Here is a 24,371-nt window from a genome sequence, read left to right on the forward strand (position 1 = left end):
TTAACAGGGTTAACTATTAAATGGCTGAAGCTTTTTATTAGTCATTTTTATTTTAAAATATTTTAAAACATATATACCCATAAAATAATATTTAGCACAATTTATACTTTCCTTTGTGGCTTGTAAAATCACGATCATTCTTAAATAATTATGCATGAACTTCTGTCTACCAGGCACTGCGCTTGGTGCTTGTATACAAACGTTAATGCACGAAAGCAGGCATGGCTCCGGATCTGCAATCTGTGTTTGCTGTATAGCTATGTAATTATTACGTTGTGCTGTGGCAGATGTTTGTAGAGGCTAGAGGAGAATCTGGGGTTCCTGGCTACTCAGTAACACTGGACTTTAATCCTCCTCCTACCCCAGGATTTCCTCAAGATTCTGCTTTTTCTTCCTTGTGTTTTTTTTCATAGTACTTGTTAGGAAATTTTTACTCTTACGCGTCTCTAGTTGTCTTGATCATGCTTGAGGTCATTGACGTGTACTTTCTGGCTGAGCATTGTATCTCAAATACTAGCTAAGAAGCATATATAGTTTTATCAAGGCTAGAATTGTTTGAAAGGTTAATTAGATGAAAGAAAGTATGCTCCTTTTAATAAAGTTTTCTTTTTAAGTAGGATGTAATAGTGAATAATAACATAGTATGTTTATAAACAGAGAAGTTTTTTATCTTTATTTCTCCAGAGTGTTATGGAAAACAGTGACAGGTGTGCTTTATCATCTCCGTCTCTAGCCTTTACACCACCAATCAAAACCTTAGGTACACCAGCCCAACCTGGAAGTACTCCTAAGATTTCTACCATGAGACCTCTTGCTACAGCATACAAAGCTTCTACTAGTGACTATCAGGTATTTTAAGAATTGGATAAAAAAGATATACTTTATCTAATTATGTATTTATTTATTAAAAGATATACTTTAAAGGTGAAGTGCCTAGCACGTTGGACTTTTTCATTGGATTGATTTCTGTGCCATTTAATATTTCTTACTGAAGTGTTGCCTTGATGAAATACCTATAAACTTTGCGCTCTTAAATTTCCTATTTTAAATATTAGAATTTTGGCCACTTGAAAACTTAGGTCGATTTTTTAAAAAAATTTCTTTGCCGTTATTTAAAACATTTTGAGAGTTTTAGTTTTTTTCTGAGTTATATTTGCATACATTAAAAGTTTCTCTTGTGAACATCTCTGGCCTGAGGGAATGTTAAAACCCTGTTAAACTGATGACTAAATCTGATGGCATCACAAATGAAGAACCTCAGGTTGGAGTAGCTGTGATTATCCGGGAAACCACTGACCAGCTTCCATTTCAAAATTTCTCATTTCAAAAAGTTTAAAGGAAAGTTGATTGTATTCATTGAAGAATGATTCAAGTATGATGACTCTCATTCAGTATGCTGTTGTCCGCTAGTAAATTAACCAGGTTCTGAACATGCCAAGCCACAGACATGGGTCCGAAACAGCAAATAAAACACTTAGTAAGACAGGTAGTAACAATTTAGTCTTTTGATTTCCCCTGAAATTTGGAGACTAGACCTATTTTTTTCCTTTTTTCTTTTAAACCAGTATTTTATTTTATTTTATTTTTTTATTTTTAAAGTAGGCTCCACACTCACGGCGGGGCTTGAACTTAAAACCCTAAGATCAAGAGTCACATGTTCTACCGACTGAGCCAGCTAGGTGCCCCTAAACCAGTATTTTAAAATCCTCATTTTCTAGGGCACCTGGGTGGCTCAGTCAGTAGCATCCAACTCTTGATCTCAGCTCAGGAGCTCAGGTCTTGATCTCAGGGTCACAAGTTCAAGCCCTGCATTGGCCTCCATGCTGGGCGTGTAGCCTACTTAAAAAAAAAAAAATCTCTTGTAGCTTTTGTGTTGTTTGTTCAGTTTCCTGATATAAGGAGCAGATGTAATTTATCTTGCCAAAGGAGTAAGATTTTGTCCTTTAAAGCATAAGGATGTTCTAACTAAATCCATATATTAATCTTTAAATATACAGTGCAGTATTACAAATACATTTAACTGTTTGGCTCTTTTAAATTAGCCATTAACTCTAGAATCTATGATCCTGAGGACACTATAACCTAACAATTGTGTATGTTTTTTTAATAGGTTATTTCTGACAGACAAACGCCAAAAAAAGATGAAAGTCTTGTATCCAAAGCAATGGAGTACATGTTCGGCTGGTAGTAGAGTAAGAGCCGAGAACTCACCTACCACGGAGGAGGCCGCTACACTAAACCGAGTTAGCAGAGTACTGCCGGCTGTCCTTTGGTTAGTTGTATAACCACTCATGGCAGCACTGGATAGCTAGCTCAGACTTTCTTTGGAAGCCTTTTTCTTTAAGGGTACAGCATATTTGTAGCTCGCACTTTAAAAGATGCTTGAGATACATTTTAAAGAAACAAAAAATCCCTGTAAATAGGATTTTGTGCTTTCTGTGATGGTGCATGTATAAGCACAAAAACTCAGCATTGATGACCATAAATTATCTAATTGAATTTGTGGTGAAGCTTTGTAGTCTTCATGAGTTGGTGGGGTGAATTTCATGAAGGGTAACTTGTACAGCTCCTTCTGACAAGACACAAAGATTATAATTAACAATTTGAATTATGGTCTTTTAATTTAGATAGTATTTAATATTTTAATTGTCCTTGTTTATATATGTCCTGTCATGGATTGTCATCCTTCAGTATTCTAAAACCAAAACAGTCTTTTTAAAAACCTACTAAAGTTTCTTGATAATAAACTTTGTCAATTATATATATTGAACCTTTTTTGTAAGTGATTTATTAACTATTTTAAAAAATTTGAAGTGTTTGCTGAAAGAAATATGTCATGAATTTCCACATACATGTAATCTAGCTTGAATAACCATGTAACCATCAATATTTTGCCATACTTTTTTTTTTCTCCCCCTTTTGTTTAAAACCTGTCTCAGATATGATGTCGTTTTAATCTAAATACTTGAGGATACATCAAAAAAGAACATTCCCACTTGTAATTACAATGTCAGTATCATACCTAAGAGAATTAGTAAGAGTTTCTTAGTATCTAAAATCCAGTCCATTTGAAAATTTCCTAGTTATCAGGGCACCTGGGTGACTCAGTCGGTTCAGTTCTAACTTTGGCTCAGGTGATGATCTCAGGGTCCTGGGATTGAGCCTTGTGTTGGGCTCCGCCCTCAGCAGGAAGTCTGCTTGTCCCTCTACGCCCCCCCCCCAGGGGTGGGGCTCATGTGCCTGTTCTCATTCTCTCTCAAATAAATAAAATCTTTAAAAAAAAAAAAAATCCCAGTTATCTCCAAGATGTACTTATGGTCAGTTGGTTCAAATCCCTGTCTAGAGTAGGTGTACATGGTATGTTTGGTTGTTTTGTCTTTTAAAAATATTTTTAAATTTATTTTAGAGAGCAGGGGGAGCGGCAGAGGGAAGGGGGACGAGCAAACTCCCTGCTGAGTGGGGATCCCAGGACCCTGAGATCATGACCTAAGCTGAAATCGAGTCAGATGCTTAACTGACTGAGCCACCCAGGCACCCCTGGTTGTTTTGGTTTTAAAGTATCTTGAAATCTAAATTAGTTCCTGCTCTCTTCACACCATGACTTCTTGACCGAACCATGGGAGTTGCCTATAGAGTCTCATAGACTCGGTTTGGTCGATTGCTCTTGTGTTTAACTTGTTCTGTCATTTATCCCATATCCTAAAAGTTGGATCTAGAGAGGGTTAATTAGATTCTGATTTCTCCCCTTCTTCTTTTTTTTTTTTTTTTAAAGATTTTATTTATTTATGTGACAGAGAGACAGCCAGCAAGAGAGGGAACACAAGCAGGGGGAGTGGGAGAGGAAGAAGCAGGCTCCCAGCGGAGGAGCCCGATGTGGGACTCGATCCCGGAATGCCGGGATCACGCCCTGAACCGAAGGCAGATGCTTAACGACTGCGCCACCCGGGTGCCCCTCTTTTTTTTTTTTTTTGAGCAATAATACTTGATAGTATGGTGCATCTTACATTTAATCAAGAGGCATTTAATTCTGGTTGTCTCACTTTTATTGAGGCTCAAATTGGTCATTGGGCACATAGGCAAAAGCCTGGCACCTTTGTTGGAAAATTCCCTGTAACTTTTTTGCATTATGTTTTTGAAAGTGTGTATTAACAGTATTTGCCCAAGTCAGTTATTTCATTAAGGTTTGCAAAATGAAGATTTTACAAATCTATCATTTCTGTTGTATTTATTAGCTGGAATTCCTTTATATATAAAAACCTTGCTCCACCCAGTAGGGCTATTTGGGTACATGGAATATACTCATACCAGAATGGCAGGATAAATATTTCATCCTTTCCTCTTACTATTTTTTCAGAGTAATTTTTGGTGCCCTGGCAACTCTAATTGGTGTCCAGTGAGTTTTAAAAAATGTTTTTCCCTTTAGTATCACTAGATACACCCTTTTTTTTTTAATTCACTGTTTTTAGTCAATTGTAGTCATTGTTCTTCTGTGCAAATTATCACCTTGGCCAGTAGAACTTCATCAATCTGGCTCTTGAGTGTAAAGGAGGTTTTTAATTGAAATAATATTTTATCATAGTACAAGTATCTAGGTTATCTGCATCTTTCTTCATCTTTAATACATCTTTATAAAGAATAAAATAGCACATTGTGTGGGAAGGTTTGGTGTGCTTTTTAAATCACAGCAAACTACCACTGAAGATTTTGTTTAGTTCTCTGAAGTGTGATACTAAGGAATATACTGGCATGGTAAAAAAACATTTATTGTTACATTTATAGAGTATTTTTCTTCTGATACTTAACATTGAAGCCTTTCTCTTCCAACTTAAAATAGGATTGTATTTTATATCTTACTACATACAGAACTCAGTTTTTCAAGGTAGAACTGGCTGCTAAATCCCATTTAACTCTTGCATTTGTATTTGTGTTTTACACATTTTTGTAAAAGGATTATAGTTTTTTTTTTGTTTTGAGAGGGCATTTTATATCTGTAGACCTTGGTGAAGCATGAACTTTGCTTTCTGACTAAGAATACTTGTTTGCTATGTTGATTTTGTGTAAGCCCAATATTGTATTGCTTGCCTTTGTATCCATTACATCATTGACTTAAAAAGAGCCAGAAAAGATAGAAAGGTATCAAACCAACACATTTTATGACTTAAACTTACACGGTGTTCTATGTCAATTATATCTCAATTTAAAAATAAAAACAACAACAAAAACCAAAACGAACAGAAAAGAGCCAGGAAAATCTCAGAAAGCAAACTGCCATATTTTTCAGTACTACAAAACACAACAGAAGTGGAAACTGAGAAAGCTAGAAAAGTTACCCTGAACCAAGCCTCTTCCTCAAAATTCAGAAAAGCTGATTTCATACAAAAATAAGTAACATAAAACTATAATCATGCAAAGTTGTTATAAAAAATGGATTGTAAGGAACAAAATATCCTAAAGACATTGAACACCAGGGGACTCCTGGGTGGCTCCATTGGTTAAGTGCCTGCCTTCCGCTTGGGTCATGATCCCAGGGTTCTGAGATCAAGTCCCACATCGGGCTCCTTGCTCATCGGGGAGTCTGCTTCTACTTCTGCCCGCTGCTCCCCCTGCTCGTGCACTCTCTCTCTCTGACAAATAAAATCTTAAAAAAAAAAAAAAAAGACCTTGAACACCAGAACGGCATGCCCATAATAGGTCAGAACTATGACCTATTATTTAAAAATGACTTCTAAGATGTTTCGAAAGTGATACAAAGTAGGAAAGAATACCAAAATTCAGAATTTCAAAAACTTGGGAAAGTACTAGAAATAAAAGGAAAAATAATTTGGAAATGAAGACTAAACTAGGATAAACACCAAAGCAGACAGCAGATAATGTCTTACGGGGAAATAGAATGTCAAAAAGTAGGATGGCTTTATAAAAAGAGTTCATGGGAAAATGACAAATTTTAGAGATTAAAAAAGAACATATATACAGAACAAATTATATGAGGAATACTTTCCAAAAAGGAAAAAAAAAAATACTTGGAGCTACATATTGAAAGAACACCCTGTCTACCTGATGATGTTCTCTCATGTAAAAAATTTGGATTTGGCTATCTAGATAAAAATAGCAAGTGACTTAGAAGCAGCACTGTGTCAGGAGAAAATAATACATTTAAGATACTTGTGGGGAAAAATGTAAACAAAATATTCTATTTCTAACAAAACTGATTTTGAAGGGTAAAGATTACTTCTCAGATGTCAACTTGCAGGAATTCAGGAAACGTTTTCCTTGAATGCTTCCTGGGAAATGGACCAGAGAATGTGTTCGGACGAACTTAGTAACTAGGAAGATGTTGACACAAAGTCTATGGTGAGCATTAAACTTGACATCACGTCACACCCAAGTGCTGACCAGCTTCATTGCTTGAAGCTCAACCCACTGGGTGGATTTTCCCTCATGACTGTCTTTCATGTCTGCTCTGTGGCTAATACGGCAGCAGTCAGTGTTTGACGTACAGCAGTCTGATGCCTCTCTGAGTAAAACTTGTGTTTTTTCTCCCCTGTTAGCTGGTGATAGTGAACTCTAAGTCGTAGATTGTGAATTGAGGGAGAGGTGTTAGTATCTTGGAGGTGAGTGATGCAGGGTTCTGGGCCACCTTTTCATGAAACTTGGGAGCCTGTGATCCTGCTTGGCCCCCATCCTGAATGTACCATGGATCGCTGCCACGCTGGCCAGGCTGGTGACTGGTGAATCTGACAATACTGAGCTGATGATGGGCCGCTCTCGTCCCCTGGTTGATACACTATGTAATTGATGCTTAGTTACTAAGTCACCTGTGGCGCCCTCTCACCGTGGACGCCTCTAAAATCTTCCAAGTCACCTAAGGAATAGTTTGAAGCATTTTCCCCATTGGTTTTGTGTTGTCTCAACATCCAGAAGCCTACCAAGTGCTATCTTTCCGTGGTGGGAGGAGGAAGGTATAATAATTTATCCTTTAGAGAGAGGTCTCACCATGTCCCAGTGGTAGAACTTCATAACTGCACCAATGTGGTAAAACTGAATTTTTGGGCTGTACCTCCCACCCTCTGGCATAAATTTGCCTTTCCAGGATGTCTGAGTATTTGCCACTTCTTACAGGTTTAATGAACGTGATGCCATCAATGCACAATATTTGAATGACCGAATTCTCTGACTGTATCTTGTTGATTTGCCCCCTGACATGGGCCAGGGTTCCATTCATCAGGAACTATAGAACATTTGGGTTCATCAGTGTCATGGCCCCATTCTAACAGGAACCATAAGAACATTTGGGTTCATCAGCATTACCTATGACCTTGTATCTAACAGCCCTTAAAATATCTGGGTATTTCTCTTCAGTGCACTGTGAAAAATGAGGAAGACTTGGAAGAATTGCCAGTGTATATACTTGCCGTGGCATTGAAAATTCCTTCCTCAACTGCAGCTTGTCTCCCATTTCATTTGGGTCTAAGAATTGACTTGTATCTGGAAACTGGGCTACAGGGCAGCTGACGTCAGTCTTCATATCTGTTTTTGATCTTTTAAAATTGTAAGTAAAGCGAAACCTCTTTTGGTTTCCTTTTCCTTCTTTTTAGAAAGCATTTTAGTTGCCAAATGAGACATAAATACAGAAAATTAAAATACAGCTTAATGAATTATAAGGTGAATAATCCTGTAATTACCATGCATGAAGAAATAGAATTTTACCTGCAGTTTCCATATGCCCCATTCCAACTTTTCTCCTTCCCCACAAAATTAAACACTACTATATATTTTTTGGAGGTCCAGGTAGGCTTTAGAAGAGTTGGGATTTCTACCTGATATAGAAAGCTGATGGAAGTTGAAATTCTTAATGAAGTGGTAAGATTTTTGAATGCTAACGAAGGAAAAGCTTGGGTGTTGTAACTCAGATTCAGTTTCCGAAATTAACTGCAGGTTAGTAAATAAGTTGAATCAATATTATTTTAACTTACAATTTAAGTAGGTCATGATTTAAAGTGAAAATAATCTATTTGACATAATTTTAAAAGCTTTCCGAAATGGATATCTGACTGACTCTGTAATACTTGTTTTCTTGACTCAAGGTCTTTTTACCTTAATTTTAGTAAACATTCTGATAATGTATGCAGTTCACATTACTGTAGTACTAATTGGTTAATAAAAAAGTAGTGGTTAAAGTTACTGGAATTTTAGAATTTGCTTTTTACAATGATTAAGAGCATGGATTTTGGAGTGAGACTTAAAATTCTGTCTACTAGCTACATGACTTTGGTTGGACAAGTTACATTTTTGTGCCTCAGCTTCATCAATAAAATGGTAATAATGTTAGTGTCTTCTTCATAAGGTTGTTAGGATTAAATGAATAAATACCTGTATATCGTTTAGAATACTGCCTGTCATGTACTAAGAACCCATTAAACATTAACCATTATTAAGGAGTTAGCAAGATCAGTTAATATGCTTGCTAATTCGCCTCATTTTTAAAAAAAGAGCATGTGGTGGATTAAAGATGCCTTCAAATTTTTGACATTCCTCCCCACTGAGAGCCAGGATCCATTTCTCCTCTCCTGTGTAGGTTTTGTTTTTTTAATATAAAACCAATACAGTACAGGGAAAGTGATGTTATGCCAGTTCCACAGCTAGCCTGTGAGACGACCAGCAGCTTCTACCTTGGTCTCTTGAAGTGATTTGCCACCATAAGAAGACCCCGTACCCTGCAGGACAGAGATGGAAAAGGCCTGAGACCACCGGAGTGGAGAGGGACTCAGATCAGCACAGCCTTCCAGTTGCCCAAGGCACTGAGTGTGTAAGTGACGCTGTCCCAGACCCTGCAGCACAGCCTGACTTCCAGGTCCATGTTACCAAGAGCCCGTGCACATCCCATGCTACAGAGAATTATCCAGCCAAGCATTGCTCGAGCTCCCGAATCACAAGATTGTGAGATATCATGAAATGGTTGTTTTAAACTAAGTTTAGGGAGATAGGTTACACAGCAACTGGCACAGAAGGTGAGAACACAGAACACATAAATGTCTCACCTGAGGGGTACCTGTGTGGCCCACCAAACTCGGCTTCGGCTCAGATCATGATCTCAGGGTCAAGGGAACAGCCCTACTTGGTTGTGGTGGGGCTCTGCACTCAGCGGGGAGTCTGCTGGAGATCATCTCTCCCTCTCCTTTGCCTCTCACCCTCTCGTGTGTGCACGTGTGTGCACTGGCACTCTCTCAAATAAATCCTTAAAAAAAATAAATGTCTCACCTAAGATCACATAAATATATACTGATAGGAATAAGACAGAAACCCAGATTCTTTAGAACGCAATGTTGTGGAATTATAGTTTATTTTCTTTTATATTTAGGTTATTTGATTTTTACGTCATTTAAATTTAAGATGCACTGGAGAAGTATTTTAAATGAATCTCCTGGTTCCAATTGCAGCTCTAGAATCAACTACCATGTAAAAGAATATTTGAAAAGAAAGTATTAAAAGCAATATAAAACCAAATAAGTGAATTATTTTCTGACATATAAAGTTACTTAAAAATTAACAATATACAATGTATCTCAAAATAAATCACTGCACACAATTGTTAATGTGAATATTTAAACATCAAAGTTTGCTGAGTTCTTCATATATTTTGTTCGTGCCACCTAGCGCTTACCCAAGGCATTACCATAAGGAAATTCTTGGCACAATAAGGCTCCAAGTTTCTGCAAACTGGGAGAAATCTCGGCATTGTGTGCTGGAGTGGGGACATGGACACTAGAAAGGGACTTGGGACTTTTTTCTAAGAGATGGGTCAGTGAACTAGGTTTCTTTGGAGACTTCGGGTCACAAATTACCAGGTTATTTCTTGGTTAATCTGTGGGACATATTTTATAAATGTTGTCTATCTCTTTCTGGTTGTTTCTTACAAGCAGTTGCTAATTCTTGCCCAAACAGTTTTGAAATGGAATTTAAGTAGATTTTCTATTGTTGAAAATAATATTCGTGTTCCAAGTACTTCAGAAACATTTAACTCAAACTACAGATGTACCTCCATCTTGTGGTGACTATCAGAAGTGTCCAAAATGAAAAAGTTTTCAGAGTAAAAACAAGCTGGAAAACCCGAGATGAAAAGCAATTGCTAAATTTAAGCTTTTGGAAATATTGACAACTTTTTTACATCTTCATTCCTTTCTGCCTTTTTTTGAGCCTTGGTGTTAATCTTATTGCACATATTTACTTTTATCATAAAAGATCAAAAATATTTTTGGAGGAAATGAACATGTATAAATAGGTCATTTTTCAAAGTTTTCTTTTGAGCCAGAATAAAAGGAATATTGATGAACTGAAATATGGAAACACAGAGTTATGTCATTGATTTAAAAAGGAGAAATTAGTATCAAGGAGAAATTAGACTCAAGGAGATCTGACTCAGTATTTCAAACAGCTGTGCTATGGTTTATTTGACCTACAAAAAGTACATAGTACCTGGAATCCTACCAATCAATATTTGGAAAACTTCTTTCAAAAACCAAGTCAAGTAATAGTTGAGCTCTTCATACTTTCTAGAGCCTTGGATTACATCAGAGGAATAAAGACAGCAGAGCTAACATTCCAGCAGAAAGAGATAACAGGAAATAATCATAGTAAATAAGCCACAGAGTAAGTTAAAGGGTAATAGGTGCTATGGGGAAAAAATGATCAGAAATACTGGAGTGTTACACAGCACTCATGGTAGACCTCAGTGATAAGGTGAGATCTGAGCAGACTTGAAGGGGATGAGGTGGTTAGGGTGGAATTTGGGGAAGGACATTCCAGGCAGATGGAACAGCAAGAACAAAGGCAGGAGTTTGCCTAGTGTGTTAAAGGAAAGCATAGAGGAAGCTAGACTTGAGTGAGCAAGGGGGAGAGTAGTAGGAAAATAAATGAGAGGTAATGGGGGCTCAGATTGCATTGGATCTTCTAGACTTTAATATTTTGACTTTTATTTTTTGTGGTAGGCAAAATAATGGCCCCAAAAGATGTCAGTGTCCTAATCCCCAAAACATGTGAATATGTTACATTACATGGTGAGGGTAACTATGCAGATAATGATTAAAGGTATGGCCCTTGACAACAGGTACATGAAAGGATGCTCACCATCACTAATCATCAGAAAAATGCAAATCAAAACCACAATGAGATATCACCTCACACCTGTTAGAATAACTATTACCAAAAACGCAAGAAATAACAGGTGTCGGTGAGGATGTGGAGAAAAGGGAACCCTTATGTACCGTTGATGGGAGTATAAATGAATGCAGTCACTATGGAAAACAGAATGGAATTCCCTTAAAAAATTAAAAATAGAACTATCTCATGATCCAATAATTCCACTTCTGGATATTTATCCAAAGAAAACAAAAACACTAACTCAAAGAGATGTATGTACTCCCATGTTCATTGCAGCATAATTTACAATAGCCAAGATTTGGAAACAACCTTAAGTCTCCACCAGTGGATGAATGGATCAAGGAAATGTAGTATATATACACTAAAGAATATCACTCTGCCATCTTTGAATGAAATCTTGTCATTTGCAACAACATGGATGGACCTTGAGGACATTATGCTAGGTGAAATAAGTCACACAGAGAGAGACAAATACCATATGATCTCATTTTATATTTGGAATCTAAGCAAACAAAGACCAATGGAAGAACAACAACAATTACAAAAACCCATGCTCATAGATAACAGAGGAGAGATGGGTGGTTGCCCGAGGGGAGAGGTGTGAGTGGGGTGGCAAAATGGGTGAAGGGGGTCAAAAGGTACAAACTTCCAGTTATAAAATAAAAAAGCCATGGGATGTAATGTACAACACCATGCCTATAGTTAATGCTATAATATGTATTCCAAAGTTGCTGGGTGTAGATCTTAAAAGTTCTCATAGGAAGAAAAAAAAATTTGGGGGTGCCTCAGTGGCTCAATTGGTTGAGCATCAGACCCTTGATTTCAGCTCAGGTTGTGATCTCAGGGTCGTGGGATGGAGACCCATGAGGGGCTCCCCACTCAGTGCTGAGTCTGCTTGAGAGTCTCTCCCTCTCCCTCTGCCCTTCCCCCTGCTCACATGCTCGATCTCTCTCTAAACAAACAAATTTTTAAAAAGAAAAAAAAAACTGGGGGCACCTGGGTGGCTCAGCTGATTAAGTGGCTACTTTTGGTTCAGGTCATGATCGCAGAGTCTTGGAATGGAGCCCCGCATCGGGCTCCTTGCTCAGTGGGGAGTCTGCTTCTTCCTCTCCCTCTGTCTCCTGCCCCTGCTTGTGTGCACTAGAGTGCTCTCTCTCTCTAATGAATAAATGGAATCTTAAAAAAAAAAATTGTGACTGTGGTGATCATTTCATAATACACTCAAATATTGAATCAGGTTGTACACCTGAAACTTGTACGTTAATTGTACCTCAATTAAAAAAAAAAAATCCAAAACAAAAGCAAACATCAAAAGGGTATGACCTCAAGGTGGGAAGATTCTCTCTGACTATTCAGGTGGGCCCAATCCAATCATATTAGCCCTTAAACTCGGAGGAGGCCCTCCTCCCCCCAAACCAGAGATGGAGCCTCTTGAATCTGAGAAGAGCCCTCAGCTGACAGCCAGCTGGGAAATGGAGACATCAGTCCTCCAGCCTTGCAAGAAACTCAGTTCTGGCAACAGCCTCAAAGGGCAAGGAAACAGATTTTCTCCTAGAGCCTCCAAAAAGAAGCACATCTTTGTGGACTTCTTGATTTTGGCCTCGTGAGACTAAGAAGAGACTCCTCCCAGCCTCCAGACTTCAGACCTATGGGAACTGTAAGATAACAAATTTTGCCCTGTTTTAAGCCGCTAAATCTGTGATAATTTGATTTAGCAGTAATAAAAAACTGAACGCTGAGTGAAACAGGAAGGGATTGGATACTTTTTAGTACAGGAGTATCAGGATATAACTTGTGCCCTTTTTGCTAATCATATACATTTCTGTGGTTTCTTGACAACACAAGTGGTTTTTACAATTAATATCTCAGGAAGGGTAATTACCTTTCACCTTTGGTAGTTGAAAGCCCAGTTGTTTATATCCGTGACATAACTTTGGTAGTTTGAAAAGACTTTTACGCTTTCTGAATTTCAGCATTATATATGTCCCCCCCCACCAAGAAATACAGATTAATATGATCTGGAACAATTAAGTGAATTTAAAGTTATTTCACTCAATTAGGGAAAAATGATACCTGTTGTCTGTAGCAAAGCCAACCTGAATTATCTCTGAAGTTAATTTTAATCCTCTACTTCCTTTTTTCCTCTTTTTTTTTACATTTTCTTCCCCCAAGCTAAGTCCTGTTAGAAACAAAGTAGTAAGGATTAAGTGAAGCGTAAAAGGTGCTAAAATTGTCTTTAAGCTCCTGTTTCAATGTTTCTTAACATTGGATATATTTTCCACAGCATCCCATTTGGTTGTCTCAAGCAGAAACAGCACAGGAGTTCCGTGAATCAGTCCTCAGTAAATAGCTATTTGTGTTCTAAGCTGGTACAGAATAGTAGCTCAGGGCAACCTATTTCCATTTGAGGCAACAGACTTCAGTGTGGGACCAAAGAGCTTCTCCAGTCAGCTACGGATAAGAAGTTGTAGTTGTAGGAGAAGCTCTGGGTCTACGTGCAGAAAGGCCAAAAATGGGAATTAGCAGTTACTAATAGAATGTTCTAAAAAGAGGTCTCCTCGAAATTATCTGTACTCAGTATAGAATGCATATTGATGGAAGCTAATCCTCTGCTGTGCTTTTCTGTTTCAAAATAAATTGACCAACTCTGTGCACTGGAAGGCCACTAGCTTTAAAAAATAACTTAATTGATAGAATTATATGAGTATTCTTAGGGAGAAATTCCCATGTCCCTGGAGAGACAAGAGTTTAATTCTCTCTCTCTCTTGCTCTTTTTTTTTTTTTTTTTTTTGGTGGTGAAATGCTGGGCATAGTGTATATGCTGCTTTGACAATTATTCCTAAACTAAAAAAGATGAAGTTACTTTACCTAAGATTAAATTCACGTATGCATTGTAAATTGCACCAAACATTAAGGCAATGGGTTCTGTTAAGTATCAATAAAGCTTGTTCACTTTAGCATAATGCAAATTCTCAAAGCAGCAAGTTCCTATTCCCACTGAAACCCCAACCCCAATGTAACATTGTCAGATTTAAGTTAAAACTTTTAAAATATTAATGATGAATATTATGATTAATTTAGGAAAGAAAATTAATACTCTGAGTTTTGAAATATTAATGATGAATATTATGATTAATTTAGGAAAGTGAAGTTGGTACTGTGAAATGCTGAAAAACCAAGGAGACAGAGGGCTTGTAACATTTAATGTAAACTTATTTATCATGAGTTATGAGGCTTCACTCTGGAAGTTTGTTGGGCAACGTACAATCTTTATTGTTGTGATTCAAGTCAGACCTATTCCACTTCTACAAATTAAATTTCATACACCTGAAACTAATATAATACTGTATGTTCACTAACTGGAATTAAAAAATAGGGTGCCCATCTGATTCAGTGTTAGGGACACCATGACTTACCTGTGCCAAAGGTAATCTACGTCGAACTATTCTGATAACTGCTTTGGCTTTACTACTCATTTGGCGACCATATCAGCTTTGTCTTTCGCAATCAGCTTGGCGCTGTCACCCTGCCCTAGTGAATTCAAGGGACCCAGTTCAATGGCAGGAGCTTCCCCCGTCTTTCCTTACTTAAAAAGAACAGCCACCACGGAGTTTTGAGGATCTTGGGTCTCCCCTTATGAATGTATATTGCAAAGCCTTCATGAAAGGAGTGTCTTCTGGACCCTCGCAAATGATATGGTTGGGGGCAGATGAACAAGTCTTATATGATAAATTCACTCTGGCATCCTTGTCTACCTCCACCTTGGATATCTTCCTCTTCCAGTTCCCAAAAGTATTGTCTGGGGACCAATGGGAGTTGTTGAGAGCCTTTCTGGGTGTCCATGAGCTCAAAGTTTTTTTCCTAATACTAAGACATTGGCTTTTCCATTCTTAAATGAGTGCACAGTGGAGTTTTTCAGAGTCTACGTGACATGTGATGATAATATCTCTATGATGGTTTATAGAATCTGTGATTGTGTATTTTTTTTTAAAGATGTTATTTATTTATTCGACAGAGATAGAGACAGCCAGCGAGAGAGGGAACACAAGTAGGGGGAGTGGGAGAGGAAGAAGCAGGCTCATAGCGGAAGAGCCTGATGTGGGGCTCGATCCCAGATCGCCGGGATCACACCCTGAGCTGAAGGCAGACGCTTAACTGCTGTGCCACCCAGGCGCCCCATGATTGTGTATTCTTGTTTTAAATTTTTTTAGGGGCATGTTTCCAGTAACTTCTAATAGTGTAAATGGGTCTTGAGACTAAAAAGTCTGAGAACCAATGTCTTATAATATCTCAAGGAAGTTCTCATTTCAACTTCATTTAGTGTGAGCTACCTCTGATTTTATAGATTTTTCTCAATTGTTTTTGTATTTTTAATTTCACTGATTTCTGCCATAATATTTATTATATTATTCTTTTGGTTTGCTTTAGGTTTAATTTGTTCTTTTTCTGGTTTCCTTTTTAGAAAACATTTTAAAGTAATCTCTACATCCAACGTGGGGTTCAAACTCACAACCCTGAGATCAAGAGTCACATGTTCCACCGACTGAGCCAGCCAGGCACCCCTCTTTTTCTGGTTTCTTAAGGTAGAGCTTAAGTTACTGATTTTTAAATCTTTCTTCTTTTTCAATATAGGCACTTAAAGCTATACATTTTTCCTTAAGCACTGTATCACTATTATTATTAATTACTATTAATAGTAATTACTATTACTATTAATTATACTACAGAAATTTTGAAATATTATATTTTAATTTTCATTTAGTTTAAAATATTTTAAAATTTCCCTTGAGACTTTCTCTAACCTGCGAATTAGACATGTGTTGTTTCCTTTTCATGTATTTGAGGATTTTTCAGATACCTTTCTATTATGATTTCTAGTTAGTTCTGTTATGGTCTGAGAATGTACTTTTGTGATTTCTGTTGTTTTAAATTTGATGAGATTTGTTTTATCACCTTCAATATGGTCTATCTTATTGCGTATGCTGTATAAGCTGTATACAGAATTATACAGTAATTGGGAATTGACCATATATTAGAATGTTTCAGAATAGAAATGGCATGTAAAATGGTAGATAATCACAAAAATGCCCAATTCTTTACTTTGTGTCTATATCCCTTGCAATCTGACTCAGCAATTCTCTGCGTTACGCAGCAGGATCCCTTTCCCTATACCCTGAATCTGGGGTGGCTTAGTGAGTTGTTTTGGCCAATGGAATAAATGGAAATGAGAGTGTAAAAGTTCCCAGTTTAGTCCTTAAAACGCTTGCACTCTTCTCACTCTCTTGCAACCCCACCATCACCATAAAAGCAAGCCTGAGTTAGCCTAATCGATGATGAAAGAGAAGGTAGAACAAAGCCAAGTTCTCCCAGGTATTTAGAAACAATCCAAGCCTGGCCCAGATAGCAGACCTTCTGCCTGACCCACAGCTGACTGCAGAGGTATGAGTGAGGCTAGCTGAGGCCAGAACTGCCTAGCTGACTGTCGGAATTATGAGAAACAATAAATGGTTGTTATTTTAAGATTCGACATTTTGGGATAGCTTATTAAGCAGCATTATTGTGACAATTGATAATTGAGAGCGTGCCAAGCCTCAATGTGGTTTCTCAAAGTATGTTTACATAGAAATGGATATAGACAGTAAAAATAAGAGTTACGAAGACTTCCAGGTAATTAAATTCAAGGTATCACAAATTTTGTGGTGACAAAAGGTCATTTTTCCTCCCAAAGGCACATCTCTCCCTCATCTTACCTCTGATCACTTACCTCCATGAAAAAAGGCATCCTAGTCAGTAAGGTTTCTAAAAATAATACATGTTTCCCAAACAGAGACAAATGGAAGGCAGTTTAATCATGTGTGGACTTTGGGGGCAGAATCTTCCACCCACAGGCAGCACAATCTTGGGAGATGATATTAGTGTCTATCATATGGGACTGTTGAAAGAGTAAATGAATTAGTATATATGAAGTACTTAAGATAGTACCTGATAAGTAGTAAATATTATCTAAGTCGTTGTTAAGTAAGCCCCTCCTGTTATTGGTGGGAAGATTTTGTACTTTAAAAAAATTATAAAGAGGTCAGTCTTCAAGAAATAATTTCATTAGTGAGTTGGATAAATCTTAATGTGCTTGAAATATTTTATTCCTTTTCTAATCTCTGAGCTCAAAATGCTACTTAGACTTACTTGCTGGCAGAGGGTGGCGAGCAGGCAGGAGGCACGGAATGGCTCTTACAGATCTGTTCAAGGAGCAGATGTATGTTCTGTTATATGGCCTAACACAACTTCCCTGAGTGATTTTAGAGCTAGAGAAGTTTGAGGTTGGCCATTCTGTGACTGGACAAAAGAAATATGAACCCATGTAGCTTTAAAAACATCCCTGTGCACTTATCATGATGAAATAAAATAAAATGAAATACAACGATAAAAAAAAAAAAACATCCGTAAAGTTTTAGTTTTGGCCTTTGCTGGGCACAATGCTAATTACCTTACCAATCATCTGTAAGGCCCTTTACATCCTGCTAAAAAAATGATTTTGAGGCTCCTAAAATAGTTATATTTTAGTAAGCGTGATAGAGACTGCGTTAACCTTCAAGAAAAAAAAAATCTGTGTTAGATGTTTTTCCAGAATGGGGGAAAATATTCTAACAGGGATTAGAATGGGAAGCATCAGAAGAAAATAGAACTATATTATGTAAGTATGTGTCTATATTTGTACTCTGGTCTTTTTCAAAAAGCATTTGAAGTAGCTTCTAAAAATATAAATAGTATAATAGGATGAAAATCATTTAAAGAGAACATCAGTTGAAGAACATAAGCAGGACATTGTTTCTTCCTTTATCTGTCCCCTTTTTTGTTTTTCTGTCTGAGAATTATTTGCATAGAATAGAAAATCAAGTGTTATGTGAAAGCTGATATCATCAAATTAGTAATAAGGTGACTAGATACCAACTCTGATAAGTGGCAGCTGACCCATTTGGAGGTTGAACTATTTAAGAAAGCAGAATTTTCAGGACTAAAAAGTCATATATAGATCTATAGATATCAATAGAGATACTATATTATCGATCTATCCATCTATTTACCTATGTAATTTCCAGTTAACTCCAATCCATTGATCACTCTTTGGGAGCAAATTAAATCAGGGCAAAGGGTTGAGGAATTCTGCGACCTCTTAGAGAAGGATGAGTATTTCTAGTTACAATGCTCAGTCATGTCTTCCAAATACAAAGTCTCCTCTGGGCAATGCTGGACAGAAACTATGATTAATGTCATACTGCTTAGTAACAGAGGCAAAAAAGGCATTTACTTAATGAGAATTGAGTCTCAAAAAGATTTTAATTTTTTTCTTTCAATAAAAAGTATAAATGGTTCCAAGTAAAGAATATCTTAGAAAATTTAAAAATGAATATTTAAATGGCCTCACAGTTAAGAAATCAAATTCATAGGAAAGGAGATTTGAAGTGGTTGCTTCCTAATCCATTTAATGTAGTTAGTTTCTGAAGGAGTGAAAGTCCATCTTGGAAGGAAGGATTTTGTAGATGGTGGAATGGAGTCTAGGGTTCATAGAAGGAATGCACTTGACGAAATCAAGCCTAGAAACCCATATGTAAATAGACTCTAGTGGTGATTGTAATGGCTCAGATATCATACAGTATCTCAGATTCAGGAACTTCTAGTCTGGCTCATGATTTGCGAAGATATGTGTCATAGACTAATGAGGTGCAGAAGGGCCCAGAGCATCTGAGTGAGTCGGTCTTGAAGACTGAACCAAAGCAGGGAGCAGAAGCCTTATGAACCAATTGGGATGTGTGGTTAATAAACCTCCATTTGGAAATTCGCAAAGAATTTTATTTGGCAAAAGTCTTGGTGGACTGGTCTCTCAAGAAAAGTGATCATCCTGGAGCGTAAAACCCTTATCCTGAGGGGTTGGTAAGGACGTTTGTAACTTGAAAACGTACAAGGACTGTGGAGAAAAGAACGACCATGTATTGGCAAGAGAGAGAAATGTCAAGAGGAATTTTAGGCAACTTTCTGTGTGATATGCTACGTAACACTTACCTGCACTGCCCCTTCAGGAAAGCAGTGGTAAATATGTGATTTTTTCAAGGCTTCTGGCAATGCTTTTTTTTCTTTTTTGTTTTTGTCTTTTTAATTTTTTTGGTTGATAAGCTGAAAGAAGCTTCCCAGAAGCCCACCGATATTTAGGTTATATGTGTATCTCCTCTAACCTACGGTTATGCAGTATGTTTCCTTTTAAAGGAATTATCCTTCCCTCTAAAAACTCAACATATACATCAAAATTCTCTCAGAAATGGGAAACCATTTCCCTAAATTTAGAGACAGGAATAAAATCTTAATTCATGTTTTAAAAATAGAGTAAATCATTATCTCTCTATAGACACCTACTGTCCAACATTCTACATACGGATATTCTGCTTATCTTATTGACAAAAGGTCACTTTTTACACAAACCAAATTCTTGTAGTTACAACTGGTATCATAACACTTGTCTATTTTTAAAAATGGGGGTCTATTTTGTTGTTACCTGGTATTACTAGTGTAATAAAATACTTTCATGTAGTGTTCTCCTATCTTCTGCAGTCTGCGGTTGAAGATGGAATAGTGTTCGAGAAAAAGTCCCTGGGGTCTGGTAGAGGGACACGTTGTGGACCGTTAGCCGTGGGATAGAACAAAGCTCTAAGCAGCCAACGAAATTGCCTGAAGTATAAAAGTGGCACGCAAAATCTTCATAGTTGTTTGGTGCCTGGAGTAAGGAGTATCTGTAATTTTCAAAGGCTACATAAAATCAACGCCAAAGTGAAGATCGATGCTAGGCATAAGCCCTAAAAATCCAGCACAATCCTAAGGCTCCCTTTACATCACAAATTTCTATTTTATTATGCCTCTTCTACTACCTTCCCTCCCCCCTTTTACTATCTTAACATGGAATTCATAGATACCTGAACCTATCCACACTCACAAATTTAGGAAAAAACATATAATGCCATAATTACAAAGAGAAAAATGAAATAATATCTAATAAACCCTGCAATTACACTGGAGGACATACTGATGTCCTGAGAGCCTTGCGTGTGTACGTAGAACCACACTGGCCACAAAGGCCCGCCGTGCAGATTGTACTGTACTGAGAGGCCGAGGAAGCAGGAAGAGTGATGGTATGATTTTCCAAAATGATAAGCAACTCTTAGGTTAAGTGCTGAATGAAAAATACATTTTTCCTTGATTACATGGTACCACGTATATAGTCGTTGCAAAACAAAATGCAAAAAGTATCTTGTATTGACAGGTCAAATGGAATTAGGTTTTAGGCCCAAGTAATTTTAAACAGGTTCTCCCCTCCACAAATCCTGTGGTTGCCATTTCCTACGGAATTTGTGTAGCCCTAGTCCTCGTGTTTAGTGTATCTGGCATGTCTGGCTCCAGCTGCTGAATGCTCCTAGTGTCCCTCCCCATCATGTGACAACCAAAAACATTCCACTAATGACAACTGACTAACTAATTGACATATTCACTAACTTACCCAATAACTACTGAAGAGCAGTTTCATCTCTGTTGAAAATGTTGCTTTAGCACTTTTTCTTGATGTTTAACTGTTCCAGTGTTGGTAGAGAGAGTATAAATACAATTACTTGTCTGTCTGAAGCCCACAGACAGGCTCCTCTTGGCTGTCTTAACCTGCGCATTTTCTCTTTTTGACTTTATCATATGCCAGGAACTTACAGTCTTTAGGTTTCTAGATACTGCAGCCTGTGTATGCAGCCAAGTTTGGAAACTTCTTCCTCCTCCTCCCCTTCACCTTCTTTTTTTTCTTCTTCCCCTACCCCTTCTTCTTCTTCCTCTCCTTCTACTTCTTCTCCTTCATCTCTACACCCAAAGTGGGGCTTGAACTCACTAACCCAAGATCAAGGGTTGCATACTCTACCAACTGAACCAGCCAATACTCCCAATTTCGGAAACTTCGGATAAAACTCCATCTCTTGGAAGTGTTTGTGAGAAGAGTTTATAGACAACTAATTATAAAATAAAACCTCAGTGTGGTAGACAGAATAATGGCACCCCAAAATATCCATGTCCTCATCCCCAGGACTTCTGACTGTGTCCCCCTCCTTGGCAAAAGAGACTTTGTGAATTGATCAAATTAGGGATCTTGACCGTTCTGGATTATCTGGTTGGCCCCAATGTGATCTCAAGGGTACTCATAAGTAAAAGAGAGAGGCTGGAATGTGAAGGGTCAGAGTCACAGATTTGAAAATGCCACACTGCTGGCTTTGAAGGTGGAAGAAGAGACCATCGCCGAGAAATGCAAGGTGGTCTCATAGCTGGAATATGCAAAGTAAAGAATTAACACCCTGGAAATTCTGGAATAAAAGTAGTCCTGATGACACCTTGATTTTAGCCTCGTAAGACCCAGTTTAGACTTCTAACCTCTGGAATTTAGATCATTTCATGTTGCTTGAAGTCCGATATCCACCGATTGCACACTTACCTCAAAGTCAAACAGCAGCGTTCAGACCCACAGATATCTTTAGTTACGTTAATCGGGCTCTCCCTGTTTGCTAGGATTCAGCACCAGTTCCAAACTGGACAAGCAAGCCAAATGTAATGGTAGCTTGGCTTGTCTTCGCCAGAGCAGGTGCATCAAGGAACCAGAAATCTGGGCTATCTTTGTCTCTTGTTTCTTATAATAGCCATTAGGAAACACTTAAGCCTAATTTGCATAGTTTTCTTTATAGAAATGGTTTGCATAGTTTTCTCAAGCATGAGTTTTCTTTATAGGTGGCCTTATTAACAACATTCAAATTAGCGTCTTTGGGTCAGGGACTGTTATTTAACTCAGTATCTTCAGTTCCTCACGGAGTGCACAGCATAGAGTAGGTGTTGAATGAATGAATGAATGCGTGGATGTTATTTCTGATTTCAGATAGCTCATCAGAGAATTACTTGCCTTTTAGTATTTCGGCACATCACTAAATTTGTTCTCTGAAATTATTTAATTCTCTTCTCGAGGTTTTAGAGAGAATAAATATAAAACTAATCAGTTTGAACAGTATGTTTCATTTATAGTCTTTACATTGCTTGTCGGTCTCCTTACCTGATTTTTCTGTTCCTTTGACCCTCTGCTTTTCTTCACTTTTCACTTTTCTCCATGAAGAAATGACCCATTCTTAGGGATTCAAACACTTCCTCCTCCCCGTTGATTTTAACTCTCGTATCTTTGGTCATGTCTCTCACTCAAATTCCAGTCCTTCTGCCGAACATTTACTTCTACCGGGGGCCCCACTGTTATCCCCAACTACACATATGGAAATGGAGCTCTGTCATCTTTCCTTGGCAAATCAGCGTCTCTTACCAATTTCTTTCATTCCATTCCCCCATTCTTCTAGGTCTGACACTGGTATTATTTTTGGTATTATTCCATTGCCTTTATTTTCAAAATTCAGTTAATCAGAGTCCTTTTGACTCCTGTCTGGAAATCTCTTAATATCCACCAATTATGTTCTAGTCTCATTTCAACTGCTCTTATCCAGTCCTTGATAATTTCATGAATAGATTAATATAATATGCTTTCATTTTTTGTGTGTGTATTTTCCATTCACTCTAGACTGAATACTGGGACACCAATCTTCAATTGTGACTTCTTTTTTTCCCTATGTTGCTCGCCCAATAAATACAACCTTGCATAGTTCTTAGCTTTTCTAAGTGTAGTCACGTGATGCGTGAACAGCTGCTCCAGAGTCACCCGCGGTGTTTGCTAAAGGTACAGTTTGCTGTGCACATCCCACGTCTATGGAACCAAATCTCTGGACCTGGGTTCTGGGAATTGGCATTTTTAGAAAGCAACACAGATAATTCTGCTGCACACTAACATTTGAGAATTATCGGAAAGGATAATATTCAGCCTCACGTTCGAAACCCTTTCAGATAAAGGAGCACCTGGTGGCACAGTCAGTTGAAAGTCCGACTTTTTGGTTTCAGCTCAGATCGTGATCTCAGCCCTGTGTTGGGCTCTGCGCTCAGCGTGGAGTCTGCTTGAAACTCTCCCTCTCCCTCTGCCCCTCCTGCTCGTGCTCTCTTGCTCTCTCTAAAATAAATAAATCAATCTTTAAAATCCTTTCAAATATGGCCCAACTTTGTATATTCCAGTTTCTTTCCCATGAGACCTAATAAATCTTTCTGCTTATGAGCAATCACTCTGGATACGCCAGGCTCAATTTGCCTCTGAGTCTTCGGTCTATGCCTCATTCATTCCAAATGCCTTGTTTCCTCTGCATCCAGCTTTCAAGTCTTCCTTTTTAATGGAATCTTTTCAACTATGTTTACTGAGCACCTACTTTCTGTCAGGCAATACTGTCACTATCCATAAAGTAACCTAGCTATAATTGTTCCCATTTTACGGGCAAGGACATGGAGGCTGAGGAGAGTGAAGCAGCTTGCCCAGGCCATGGAAGTAGAAAGGAGTAGTTTGAATCAAATCTAGGACTCACTCTAAAGCCCTTGCTCCTCCCAGCAGGGGTTTTCGAGTTGGCTCTGCAGGCGCTTCTGATGCAGCTGCTTAAACACAGCGCACCTGTTTTTATGTGTTTGCACACTAGCACTTTCCCACACGGGGATTCTGGGATATAGCTTACATGCTTTTGAAATCCACTGTACAATTTCCATAAGGACAGTTAGGCATGCAAATGCAATGCATGAGGTCATTATTTAACTGTTAAACGTGGTTGGCTTCTTGGAAGCTAGATCATAAGCTCCTAGGGAACTGAAAGCAATTTAAAAAAAAACTGATCCCATTCATTAGCTGGTACAGTAATACTTGCATTTAGTAGATGTTCACTAAATATCTGCTCAGTTAAATAGAATCCAGGACATTGAAAGATGTGCTTCCATCGAGTAGGAGCCACTAGTCCCAGAAAATTAGAAATTGAGAGTATCTGAGGGCAAGAACCATCAGTTATTTTTGAAGTTCATTAGGGCATTTATAAGAAGATGGGAACTTAATAGATATAAGCAGTTTTAATTGTCGTTATCTGTTTACCATCAACTGCCTAGATTAAAAAACACTTTCTAAAATCTTTCTTTGCTCAATGTGAAATAAAATAAAGCACAGGGACGCCTGGGTGGCTCAGTGGGTTAAGCGTCTGCCTTCAGCTCAGGTCATGATCTCAGGGTCCTGGGATCGAATTCCGTGTCGGGCT

At 37.9% G+C, this 24,371-nt stretch overlaps 1 protein-coding gene across 1 annotated transcript in view; it reads left to right on the forward strand.

The window, feature by feature from the left end:
• Positions 1–8,806, forward strand: part of NUP35 (nucleoporin 35) — a 44,226-nt gene extending 35,420 nt beyond the window's left edge. Inside the window, exons 8-9 of the mRNA XM_045806271.2 lie at positions 685–849; positions 2,111–8,806. Coding sequence (XP_045662227.1) covers positions 685–849; positions 2,111–2,188 — 243 coding nt within the window. The 3' untranslated portion in view covers positions 2,189–8,806. The remainder of the gene's footprint in view (positions 1–684; positions 850–2,110) is intronic.
• The last annotated feature ends 15,565 nt before the right edge of the window (positions 8,807–24,371 follow it).

This window comes from Ursus americanus, chromosome 1 (genome assembly GCF_024610735.1).
Source record: "Ursus americanus isolate L20-20 chromosome 1, mUrsAme1.1.p, whole genome shotgun sequence".
In the NCBI taxonomy this organism is placed as follows: domain Eukaryota; kingdom Metazoa; phylum Chordata; class Mammalia; order Carnivora; family Ursidae; genus Ursus; species Ursus americanus.